We start from the raw sequence: 12,205 nt of genomic DNA, 5'->3' as shown, positions 1-12,205 counted from the left end.
GCCATCAAGTGATAGGCTTAGGGGCCCTGGGAGCAGCTGGAAGGCATGATACTATCTGAGCTGAAACAGGAGGGACCAGGGACAGGCAGCCCAGTGTGGGGGTTTACCACAGTTTTGGAAAGAATTGGCTGCCTGGGCCTAGTCTGCTGGGGATGGGGCCTGAGGGCAGCTGAGGGGCCTGCCAGGAGCAGGAGGGAGGGGCTGCCCTAAAGCAGGAGCCACTATAGTGGCACCTGTAATCTGCTGGCCCCAGAGCCACCAAGCCGGCTTGGGGACCAGGAACTGGTTTGCCTGGCAGGAACAAGCTAACGAGGATCCAGTTCCCTGAGACGCCCAGCTTGGCTCTCCGGAGCCCCAGCACATCCTCCGCCCCCTCGCCCCCCCCCCCACACACACACACATCTGGGCAGGGCCTTGGTTTCTGGCTGAGCTGCCAAGTTTTGGTACCGCCCACCCACACCCCTCTGGCTGTACTAGCTGGCCCAGCTCTCTAATTGCTGGGTTAGGAGCCGTTCTGCAAAGCTGGTACACAGAAAAGTGGACCCCAGCCACTGTGGGGCATGTGGGCACCCAGCCTGACCAGCTCCAGGCCTTGGGGAGGGAGTGGCCCTGGCTTCAGGCCAACACCCAGCTATGGGGGCCCCTCTGGAGGGCCACTGGCCCAGAGAATTTGATTTGGAGGGATCTGTGAAATGGATACTAAGGCCTATGGGGAGCAGGACTGCCTGACACAGGCGCTCCTCCTTTCCATTCCCAGGCAGAGGGGTGGGCCTATATGGATCTCAACGAAGCCCAGGGATCTGACCAGTCCAGATTCCACCCAAGCCTGGCCAGCGCTAAAGGGACTGGAGCAGGGGGGAAGAAATGGGGCAGAGGGTGTGGCAGGAAGCAGCCCTGCTGGCCTCCAACCCAGGAGCCCCAAACACACCCCCTTGGACACACCTACCACCCACAGCACTTTACATATAACCTGCCACTCACTGGGCCACAAACACACCATCCCCTTGGCAGTCAACTCACACATCGCTCTCCACCCTGAAAAGGCAGGGCACACCGGCTCACACTCCACAGCTCCATCCACGCCCCTGCACAGGACCCACCTGCTGGGGCCTAAAGGACAACCAGGCACGGCCAGGAGGGGTGGGAGCATGGCCACAGGAAGCACACAGAGAATCTCTGCTGAAAACTCCTCTGAGGTTGCACCTGCCCCACCAGGGCAGGCACCAGGAAGGGAGAGGTCTGTGTGCTACCTCCCCTGGGGCAGGAAGCATATCCAGTTCAACCCTGAGTCCCCATGCCCTGACTGCCTAACAGTGCCTGGCAGAGGGGAAGCACTCAGTGTGTGGTGGCAGTCACAGGGATTCATGCATAAGAACGCTGAGCTTTACCACAAGGAATGGGGAGACGCCATCTGCACAGCCAGACTGGGTCTGTGCTTCAGGCCACCCACCCAGGAGGAGCAAAGGTCCAGAGGGGAAGCCAGATGTCCAAGAGACAGGGGTGGGAGGTAAGGGGCTGCTTCCCAGGACAGTTTCCCAGAATACAAATCAGCTCAACTCTCATCCCTGCTTCAAAATACCCTGTGGCCTTCCATGCCTACCGGGAAACGTACAAGTTCCTTATTGTGGCAAAGGCCCTTTACCCAGTGACACACAAGCTTTCTCTGCTTGTCTCCTGCACCTTTCCAGGTTCCCTACCTCTAGAAGTAGTTGTGCACCACAGTCAGACGGAGATGGGAGGTGGGTTCTGGGAGGGGCAGGGCCCTACAGGAGCTTTTGGGGACTCCAATGGAAGTTGTCTTAGGCCAGCCCTAAACCTAGAAGGGGCCTGGGCACCAGGGCTCAGACTTCACACCAAGAGAATGTTTCATGTTCTAGTAATACCTTGGGTGACTTGCCCTTTTGTTTTTCTGGGATCCCTGGCAGTTCCTTCTGAAATTTCCAACTGGTGCTGAAGAAAGGAGTTTCAGCCCACATGGCAGCTAAGGGACCATGTGGCACTGGGCCAGGAAGATTCCTCCACTCACCAACACACGTGCCCGGCAGCTGTGCACATAGGCACAGGGCACATCCTCCCACTGACCACTACCTCGGGAGGAGCTGCAGCCCAGGTCCACAGCCTCCAACCCCGACCACCCTCAACCCTCCCCTCTAGAGTCAGGCCAGGGATGGACCCAACGTATCACCCAGGGCCTCCTCATAGAAAACGTGGTTTTATTCTGGGGGAGGCCAATGTTCCCATCCCGGCCTCTGTCCCTCATGCCCATCTGCATCTTGGGCTCCTCACCCCCCCAGCCTCCTTTCCTGGGCCAAACCTACTCCAGGAACAGGGCTGGGCCCTACCAGGGTGCCCCTCAGCCAGGAGGGCCTGGCCCTGACTCCTGCTGCAGGCATTCTGTGCAGCCCACAGCCCCACTGGATCCCTCCTCTCGGCGGGCCACCCCACCCCTGGCTGGCCTCAGCAGATTCTGCCCCAGACCAATGTCAGGAAGGAGCCAGCCGTCTCAGGGCAGACTTGCCCAAGCCATCTTCTGACAGTGCTGCTGCTGCTGTCAGCTCGCTCCACTAGCCTCAGATCTTGGAGGACTCAAGCCGAGGACTCCAGGGCATGGGGGGCTCCCGCAGTGCCTGCAGCTCCTGTTCCAGTGCCTGGTTGCGGCGGTACATGTCCATGTAGCCCCCCTGGATCTCCCGCTGGTAGCGCAGCACACGCTCCTTCTCCTCCTGCCACGTCTGTCGCTCCTGCTCAAAGCGTAGCGCCTGCTCCTGGCCCCGGAGCCGCTCCTGCAGCAGCTCGGCCCGCAGCTGCTGGGCACCATCTCCGGCCTCACCACCCCCTGCCTCCCCCAGCAGCCCCCTGCTCTTGCAGTCATCAGTCTCACAACTGCCCGGGGCTTCCCCCCGAGGGGCCTGCTCCTGTAGGCTCCGCACAGCCTCGCGTAGCCGGGCCAGCTCTGCATCCTGGGCCTGGGCATGTGCCCGGCTGCCCCGAAGCTGTGTCTTCAGGTTGAAGATCTCAGCCAGCTTCTGCGCCAGCTCAGCCTGGGCCTCCCGCAGCTGCTGCTTCAGGAGACTAATCTCCGCTGTCTTCTGGCATACCTGAAGCGGGGCACAGGATGAGCAAGGGCCAAGCAAAGCCAAGTAAGGGGGCAGGCTGAGAATGGGACAACAGCAATGGGGACGGGAGAGTTCCTGAGGACCTGGCCTCTCACCTCCCATCGGGCTTCCTCCTCTGGCCGCGTGGTGGGATCAGCCTCTGGGGGCCGAGGCTCAGGGGCCAAGCCCTGCTGTGCCCGCAGCTCCTTGCGCAGGCGCCGCTGCTCCTGTTGGGCCATGAATAGCTGTAGCTGGAGGGTGCGCTCACTGCGTTCAGCCTTCTGGGCCACCTCGTGCAGCCGCTCCACGTACAGGCGCTTCAGCTCAGACAGCCACAGCCGCTGGCGCTCCTCCAGCACCTGCCAAGGGAAAGAGGTGCCTGATAAGGCCAGTGCACCCATAGCTGGCCCACTGCTCTGACACTCCCAGCTGCAGCCAACATCCTGTGCCCCAGCACCACAGGGCCCAGGGGGCCCAACCCCCGGGCCACAAAGGTACCCTACCCTGGGATGCCCTCTAGAGGTGAAGTCTCCCCAACAGATGGCCCTCCCAGGAAGTCTCTCCCACCCTTACACAACTCTAGCAGGGACCATCAGTGACCTGATATTCCACCATGTGGGGTGGAGAGAGAGGACCAGAATCATCTACTTCTTTCTTACTCTCTTGTGCCCAGAGCCATGTGGGTGAGCAGGCAGGAGACCTGTCCGCCTGGTACTCCAATGCCAAGGGAGAGAACAGGACCCCAAGGCAAAGGCTGCCCTCACCTGTGTGAAGGGGTTGGTGCCATCCTCTTCACTGAGGCCTCTCTTGAGATCCTCACAGGTGTCAGGCAGCATGGCCACCACCTCCTCGGCAGTGGGGCAGGAGAACTCGTAGGGGGGTGGCGGCTCAGGCAGACAGCTCAGCATGGCCAGTGGCCCAGCCTCCTTGGGGCTCCGTGAGGCCCGGTCGAGGGAGCCCCCTAGGTGGTTAATGTGGCCCAAAGAGGAGCTGAAGGGGCCGGCACCAGGGCCAGTGCCAGGACTGCGGCCAAAGCTGCCCCCGCTAGAGGAGTCAGACAGGCTGGGATCAGGCTCGGGGCTGGCCTCGTCCAGGCTGAGGGCGTGCAGCAGCTGGGCGCGGGCTTGTGCCTGGCTGGCCCGGGGCCCTGGGCTCAGGGGTGGGTGGCAGGCCAGCGTGTGCAGGCTGCCGTTGCTGCGCCATAACTTCTGGCCCTTGTGGGCCGCCAGACTCTGCATGGACAGGAAGCCTTTCCCAGAGCCTGCCACAGGCTTGAACACTGATGGGCGAATGCGGCACTGCCAGGGAGAAAGGGCAAGTGTGAGGGTCCGGGCTGACCGTGCTGCCCTCCGATGTTCCCACAGCCTGAGGACCTTCTTTCAGACATGGGCGCATGCCACCAGGAGGCAGTGACCAAGCCTCGGGCTAGCCCATAGCAGAACTTCCATGTCCCAGCCCTGTCCCATCAAGGTATCCAAGGAGGCCCCAAGCTCCCCATCCCTACCCTCCCAACTAGGGAGGGGTGTGGGCAGAGGCGCACCTTGTCAAAACGACCCCGCTCGGGCAGTGAAGTCTTGCTGAAGTCACCGGCCCGAGGATGTTCCTGGTAGTAGAGGGTGGCATAGTCTGCAGGCTCATGCCGAGCAGCCCTTTTGGTGGTCTTGCCGTCCTTCTTGGGGAGGTGCAGGTAGCTGAGGAGCTCACGCTGGCCCAAGCCCTTCCGGAGGAGCCCGTCAGGCTGGCGGGAGCCACGGGACCCTGTGAGTGCTGCCCGTAGCTCTTCAGGAGAGAAGTCCTGCCGTTCCAACAGGCTGCCCACGCTGCCCATGGCAATGCCAGCAGGGCCTGGGGCTGTGGCCATGAAGTTTCAACAGGGCACAGGCAGCTGCTTCTGGAGATTGGGAGACTCCATCAGGGGAAGGTGGGTGCTTGTGGCCTACCTCCACTGATTCCCCTAAAACCAGATGCTTGTTCTATATCAGTTCCCCACCCAGCCCAGGCCCAGGAAAGGCAGATGTGGATCTGGAGAGACTCACATCTCTCCAGGATTCCTAGGCTGGCAAGAAAAAAGGGTGCAGGCCCTAAAGCCACCTTCCCAGTGCTCCAGCTCTAGGTAGGGGCCAGTGTGTAACTAGGGGCGGGGGACACCCTGAAGCAGCAAAGCAGCAAAATAGCTCCGCCCGCACCAGGACTGGGCCAGCTGAGGACTCAGGCTATCTGACTCTGATCTTGCTCACTCTTCTGCTAGGCTACCCGCCCAACCTGGGAGGTGGGCAGAGGGCACAGGGAACCAGGGCCAGCAACCTCAGACTCTCCATTCCTCCTTCTTCCCATGGGACGGCAACCCAGTTTAGCCCTCCTCCTGCCGTCAGTTCCCCAAGGGAAGCACCTGGCATGGGTGGAGTAACGGGAGGGATACAAACAGGAAGGGCCCAAGGGGAGGAAGGATGGCAGGAACAATGGCCACAGTTTCCGGAACAGGTGTTCATCTCAGGCTGGGTAAGAGGCAGAGCGAAGGGGCAGCCGGAGCCCCTGCCAGCTGCCACTCTAGAGCCCACCAGTAGGCAGGGGGCATCCTAAATCCTGACCTGGTGTGGAGCTAGTCAGTGTGTGGGGTCTGGCTTCCATCCAGATAATGGCCATGACAACTCTTATTAGGGATGCCCGGAGAATGGGCTGAAATTACAGGACAAAGCACCCAGTACAGGGTCCAGCTGGCAGCCAGGGTCAAGGCAGGATGGCCAAAGCTGAACTTAGGTGGTCAGACATACGAACGATGCTGGTGGGTGGCCGCGTGAGCAGGCTATGGGCTGTCTCCCACCTGTGCTGGGACTATATGGTGGAGGGCGGGGCTTGTCCCTGGTGCCCTGGTGGATCCCCTGTGCTAAGCCCGGTACTCAGCACACAGCAAGTGCTCGGAAAGGACCTGCTGAATGAACCGATGCCACCATCTCTGCCTCCTACCCAGCTGTTCCCATTCCTGGGTAGATGCCCAGCAGGCACGCTGCAGCTGTGTGTCCCCCACCACCCACCCAATATGCTTCCGGGACACCCACTCCCGACTCAAACAATGGTCGTTAGGAGGTTTCATCTTCCTCAACCATTTCCAGGTTTTGTGTTTGTGGAAGACAGAGCTCTCCAGGAATAAAAGGGAGGGAGGGTGCAGCCCTGCCCCCACACCCTGTGGCCCTCAACCTCACTCTGAGCAAAAGTAACCTTCCCAAGCCTTTCCTCTCAGCTTCCAGCTGGCTCAACCCCTCTGGGGGTGTCACAGGCTACACAGGGTTAGGGGGACTCATCCAGGTAAGGAATCACAGGTGCTGGGCACCTAGTGACACAGCCCTGCATAGGGGTCTCACTGAGTCCTATGACATATTGTCCGGTTTTTTAGGTAGGGCACTCTGAAAAGTGATGTGGTTTACCCAAGGTCACAGAGCTGGTCAGAGTGAATACACCTGTGATCCCAGCACCATAGCTGCCAAATGTCTAGTGGGGACCCAAGATGTCACCCACACCCCAAATAGTTGAAATTGAAGCATCTGCCTCCCAATCTGACACCCCCTTGCCATGACAAGCCCACCCAGCACAGACACCACTGTGTCCGAGAACGCACTGAACTCCTGTCATTCCTGTGGGGGACATGGACAGCAGAGAACAGGTCTCCTGCCCTGCCCTCACACGGTCTCTCTGTGGGGCCCCTCCCTTCACCATGCTTCCGTTTGCCCATCTCTGAAGTGGGAAAGACTCTGCCTGCCCACTTTCCTTATAGGGTCGCTGTGACAGTCACAGAGACAATAGAGGTAAAAGATCTTGTGAACTACAAGCCCAGTGCAAGCAGGGGGACAGGGATGGTAACAGTGGTGCCAAATTTCCCACTTCATCCCAAACACAAGTCTCACCTTTCCCTTGGGGCATCCTCACTTTCTTTCTCAGGGAGCAATAATCGATACCCCCCGACACCTTGTGCCCTAGAAAGGGTCTCAGGTCCAGGGGAGAGGCAGCCACGAGCTATATCAGCATGTACACCACACCCATACTGCAGTCTAGTCAGTGCCACCAGCAGCAGAGGCTCCTTCGTTAGAGGACACAGAGCGGACAGTCATATCCAACAGCAGACAGTCATGCTCAAGGTCACCCACACAGCCCTGAGTACCCTCACAGATACATATATATAACACAAGAATACTCAAGCGGGAGAGACCCAGCATCTTCCCCAGCGCTGAGGCTGCATGCAGGGTGTGTGTGTGTGTGTGTGTGTGTGTGTGTGTGTGTGGTGTGTGAGAGAGAGAGAGAGAGAGAGAGAGAAAGAGAGAGAGAGAGAAGGTGATGAGTGGGGCAAGGGACCAGCTTCTCTCCAGAAGTAACTAGAGCAATTAGAAACAGCTATGGAGCTGGAGGAAGAGGCATAGACAGCCCCTTTCCTTTGTCTTTCCATAAGACCCCTACCCCCCACCCCTCCTAGGTAACTTCTCTGGCTGTATTATCAGCTTTCAGGAGACTCCACCCTGCCCAGTCTCAGTCTTGGGACAGTCCCTTTTCCTAGAGGGGTCCATCCGCCTCCCCTGCCTCCCCCCAGTACACATTCCTCCTTGTTGCTTGGAAGCCCAGGGACTGGCCTGATCAGGCCAGGACAGCTGTGCAGGCTGAGCTGGAGAGGGTTTGGTGGGGGAGGGGGAAGGGACAGCAAGTGCCTTGCAGCCCCACTGGACTAGCAGAACAAAAAGGCCACTGCCTCCGAGTGCTTGGGCTTCTCTGACCAGAGCTGAACCCCCCAGCCCCCACAGGCTAAGTTTGGGCTGGGCCTTCTGCACAGGCCCCTGTTGGCCCAACAGGGCCCTTTTACTCCTGCTCCCATCCCCCAACCCCAAGATTAGCAGCAGACTGAAAGCCCTGGACACAGATTGTCATCTCTTTTTGGACCACTCTTAGTGGAGACAGGAGAACGGGGTTGGGGGACCACCCTGGCCATGGAGCAGAGAAAGGACATCAGAGAGGCATCCCAGTGTCCATTAGAGGGTGCCTTGTTGGGTCTGCCTGATGCTAGGCCTACCACAGCCTCATAACACTCACAGGAAGAATAGTGTCACCCCCCTACTTCAGAAGAGGAAACCGAGGTCCAGGAGGTGAAAATGTGCCTAAGGCCATATTCAGCAGCACAGCAGAAAGTGCACAGGCTTCCTAGGTGCAGAAGCCTACCCTGATCCCACAGCGCACCTCCTCTGGGGTGGGACATACCAGAGTCCGTGGACAGGAAGCTCCCACTCCTGCCTCAAGTGCAGTCAGCCCCTTCTGAGTCCAGGCCCCAGGGGAGAGTCCCACCACCTGCTGGGGGATCAGCTTTGCTGAGGGGCGTGTCTGCAGCTGCCCCTGAGGAATGGGACTGGAATGTCCCAGCTCCAAAAGAGGAGGCAGTGGATGAGGGGAGCCCAGGAAGGGGACTGGAAAAGCTGGCATACCTTACCTAGCCCAGCTGCAACACTTGAAGAGGCAGAGCCCAGTGTCTAACCCCTGCATAAGTGATGCTTTGTCTCACTACATAGTCACAGTTGCACAGCACTCTACAGTTTTTCTCGGCCCTTTCATTTCATCATCTCATCTCCACAACAGCCTCGTGGGGACAGGTAGGATAGCAGGCCAGAAGAAGGAAGCAAGTGACCCAAGATCCCACAATGACGAGCAATCCCAACTCCCTGGGCAAGATCCTCTGTATTGCACATGGCTATCCCAGCCAGCGGTCACCAGCTGCCCTCCATAGGCACGCACTGCTGTCTATGTATGTCTGCCCAGCCCCCACACCTGCTTCTCCCAAGGGCATGTGCAACCAGGCTGGTTTGGACTCCAGTTCCCTCAGCGGAATTCCTTCTGCCTGCCCCTGGGTCAGGAAGGAATCATGGAAGCTCTGCTGCACGGGACTCTGAGCCCTGGAAACTGCTAACTCTAGAGGCGGTAGTGGGAGCAGGCTGGCGGCGCTGTTCATTCAGTCTGGCACATACACACCCACACATAGCCAGCCGGCAAAGGAGCCCTGCCCAGGAGGGCCCTGGAAGGAGGCTGATCACCTGGCCCAGGATGGCCTCCTGCCTCTGCTTCCTCCCCAGGCTGGGCAGGGAGAAAGCACAGTGGCTAAGGCCAAGGGACGGCCAGGCTGAGCCCCAGGCAAAACCAAGAAGAGCTCCAATCTGTTCTTGGGGAAGGGGGTGCTGGGTGGGAGACGATGGATCCCAGTTCTCTTTCTGGACACAGCCAGAGCCCTGATTTCGGGCTGGCCTGGGGCCAGCCCTTACTCTGGTCAAAACTTGTGGCCAGGCAGGGAGCATACTCTGGCCGCCAAGACCTGAGAGCATCCCTTATCCGCAGGTCGGGGCCCCTGGCGGCAGGCAGGCAGCTGCCGCCTTACAGGGCAGGGAATTGGAAAAGGAAAGGGGTACCCGGAGCGGGCGGGAGAGGGGTCTCATGGGGGAGGAGGAGGGCCACACGAGGTAGGCATCCTCACGGAATTTCCCCCAGGAAGGCTGTGGCAAAGGCTAGTCTCCAGAACGGCGGGAGGTCCTCGAGCTACCTGGGGGACCGGAGGGGACGTCTCTTCCTATCGCCTCTCAGGGGTCTGCCCCCAGCGATTGGGCTGGGGGGGCGGAGGCCGAGGTCAGACTCCCGCGCCAAGGGCGTCTGCCCCACCCCAGCCGCGGCGCAGGGGTCCCGGGCGCTGCTCCATCGAAAGCACGTTAGCAGCCGTTTGCAGAGAGCGGCATAACCTGCCGCCAGCCCCTCCAGAGGAGCGTTCGGGTAGGTCCCTGATCCAGCGCATCGGTGCCCGGAGCAGGGGCACCTGGGCGCGCACCGCACCCTGGCACCCCCGCCCACTTCTCAGATAGGAACCTGGCCAGGAGAGGGGCTGCGGTTTGGCCAAGGTCGCAGGGAAAGCAAGACCTCGCGGCCAATCCCAACCCCTGAGTCCAGCCCCGGCCCCTGGCGCGCCCCTCTTACCATGTTGGAGCTGCTCCGCACCCCTCGCGCGCTGCAGTTCCCTCGCACGGATTTGAATCCTCCCTTCAGGGCGCCCGTCCAGCCGAGACTGCGAGTCGGAGCGGCCCGGCGACAGACGCGGGGAAAACGCGGGCGGGCGGGCGGGCGGGCGCCAGAGCCGGATTGGCGAGGGAGGGACGCGCTCGGTAGCGCTCGCTCGCCTGCCCTAAAGGTGGAGGAAAAACCCGGCCTGACTCACCCGCGCGCCGCCAGCCCAAAGCCTGGCCAGGGCCCCCGGATGTGGGGGGCGGGGACGGGGGCCAACCCCCGCCCACCGCCAGACAACCTGAGCCCCGCCCGGGCTTGCGGCTCCAACTCCGCCCCGGTCCGACAAGCCCCCTACCGGCTACGACCTGAGACGCGCCGCCCGGTGCGCTCCGGCTCGGACCCAACTGGTCTGCAGCCCCAACGCGGCCGACGCCCCCAGAGCGCGCCCTCTCAGCCCCTCTCTTCCTCCTCTTCCCGCTTCTACTGCAGCTGCTGCTGGCCTCGCCCGCCCCTCTCCGTTTCCAGAACTCGACAGCTTCGGCAGAGGCACGTTCGGTCCGTCACCTCCCTGATCCTCGCCGCCTCCTCTTAGGTAAGTATTATTATCCCCTTTTGAGGCTGAGGAAAATAGTACTTTTGAGAGATGGAGAGATTTACTCAAGGTCTCCGGCTCCTTGACGACTGAACTGGGCGCTGTTGGTTTTTTTTTACACCAAAGCCTTCTAGGGGCAGCAAATTCAGATGCCTTCAGGGGCCAGACAAATAATGTGAGTCAAACAGTTGGGTGTAAGGCAATAGAGGAGATGGAGACAGAGACAGAGAGGGACACCTAAAGGCATTCAAATTCAAAAAATTAAAACACCTGTGTCTTCCTGGAAAAGCTAAACATAGAGTTACCGTCTGACCCAGCAATTCCACTCTCAGGTATACACCCAAAAGAAATGAAAACAGGGATTAAAACAAGTACACCAATGTTGGTAGCAAGACTATTCACGATAGCCAAAAGGCCAAAAGGTGGACGTAGCCCGACTTGTCTATCACCTGATGAATGGATAAACGCATGGTGGTCTATCCATACAATGGAATATTATTCAGCTGTTAAAAGAACGAAGTGCTGATATATGCTACAAATGGATGAACCCCCAAAAAAATCATGCCAAGTGAAAGAAACCAGGCACAAAAGACCAAATGTATGATTCCACTTATGCGAAGTAGGTAAATCATACAGACAGGACAGATTAGTGCCAGAGGCTGTGGGGATGGAGAAATGAGGGGTGACTGCTAAGAGGGTATGAGGTTTCCTTTTGGGATGAGGAAAATGTTTTGGAACCAGAGAGAGGTGGTGGTTGCACAGTATTGTAAAAGCCATTGCATTGTACACTTTAAAATGGTTAATTTTGTGTAATATGAATGTTATTTAAAAAATAAAGACATCGGTCATACATGGATCAGATTTGGACCGTGGTCACCAGTTTGTAACCCCTTCTCTTCAACGCTGTGCTTACCTGTCGACCTGAGAAACGTCCAAACCTGTAAAGAATTTTTATGAGTTTATTTGAGCCAAACTGACAACATATGCCAGGGAGCAAGATCTCAAATTTCCCCGAGAATAAGTTTTGCAGTTTCTTTTAAGCATGTGAAATTAAGGAGAGAACATAAGGAAAATTACATGGAGGTGGGGAAATTGGCAAGGTGGACTACAGCATGTCTTAGAAAGTGGAGTCTGAAGGGGGGCATTTCAAAGGTGTGTTAACCTACCTGCACAGAAACAATGGGCAGAGCTTGCTTAAGGCAAAGATAAGCCTTTTACTAAACAAGTTACAGGCCTGGGGCATGACTACCCACCAATACCCGCCCAGTTAGGAATTTATGATCAGATCACCCTGTAAGCTGACTTTTTTTTTTTTTAAGATTTTATTGGGGAATTGGGGGAGGGGAACAGACAAGTTGCTGTCCTTTTGTTCTGTCTAGTTGTGGAGGACGTTGCTTCACTGGCCCATGTTGGTATAGTGGTCATTGCACTCTTCCCGGGTGAGGCAGATCAGTCGCCAGCCTCTGGACGGCCGCTCATGGTGGCTCTTGGCAGCTCATGCCGGCTG

The 12,205-nt window shown here is 58.5% G+C and overlaps 1 protein-coding gene across 2 annotated transcripts; it reads right to left on the bottom strand.

The window, feature by feature from the left end:
- Nucleotides 1-2,199: 2,199 nt before the first annotated feature.
- N4BP3 (NEDD4 binding protein 3) lies at nucleotides 2,200-10,363 on the bottom strand. 2 transcript variants are annotated; one of them, XM_019655524.1, is made up of 5 exons: nucleotides 10,080-10,363; nucleotides 4,636-4,986; nucleotides 3,860-4,393; nucleotides 3,212-3,454; nucleotides 2,200-3,098 (listed from the first exon to the last, which is right to left on the bottom strand). In XM_019655524.1, exons 2-5 carry the CDS (start codon nucleotides 4,954-4,956, stop codon nucleotides 2,571-2,573), a joined length of 1,626 nt encoding a protein of 541 aa, XP_019511069.1. In that variant the 5' UTR covers nucleotides 4,957-4,986; nucleotides 10,080-10,363; the 3' UTR covers nucleotides 2,200-2,570. The 2 variants fall into 2 exon arrangements, with proteins under 2 accessions (XP_019511069.1, XP_019511071.1); XM_019655526.1 differs by having other exon boundaries at nucleotides 4,636-4,983.
- Between the last annotated feature and the right edge of the window lie 1,842 nt (nucleotides 10,364-12,205).

This window comes from Hipposideros armiger, unplaced genomic scaffold, assembly GCF_001890085.2.
Source record: "Hipposideros armiger isolate ML-2016 unplaced genomic scaffold, ASM189008v1 scaffold_242, whole genome shotgun sequence".
Classification (NCBI taxonomy): domain Eukaryota; kingdom Metazoa; phylum Chordata; class Mammalia; order Chiroptera; family Hipposideridae; genus Hipposideros; species Hipposideros armiger.
Note: the sequence above shows the minus strand (reverse complement) of the source record. Positions and strands in the feature narration are given on the sequence as shown.

Coding starts and splice junctions, on each gene's coding strand:
- N4BP3 (XM_019655524.1), bottom strand. CDS start 4,956: ATGGCCACAGCCCCAGGCCCTGCTGGCATTGCCATGGGCAGCGTGGGC. Junction 4,394..4,635: donor AGCGGGGTCGTTTTGACAAG/GTGCGCCTCTGC, acceptor TCTCCCTGGCAG/TGCCGCATTCGCCCATCAGT. Junction 3,099..3,211: donor AGGAGGAAGCCCGATGGGAG/GTGAGAGGCCAG, acceptor GCCCCGCTTCAG/GTATGCCAGAAGACAGCGGA.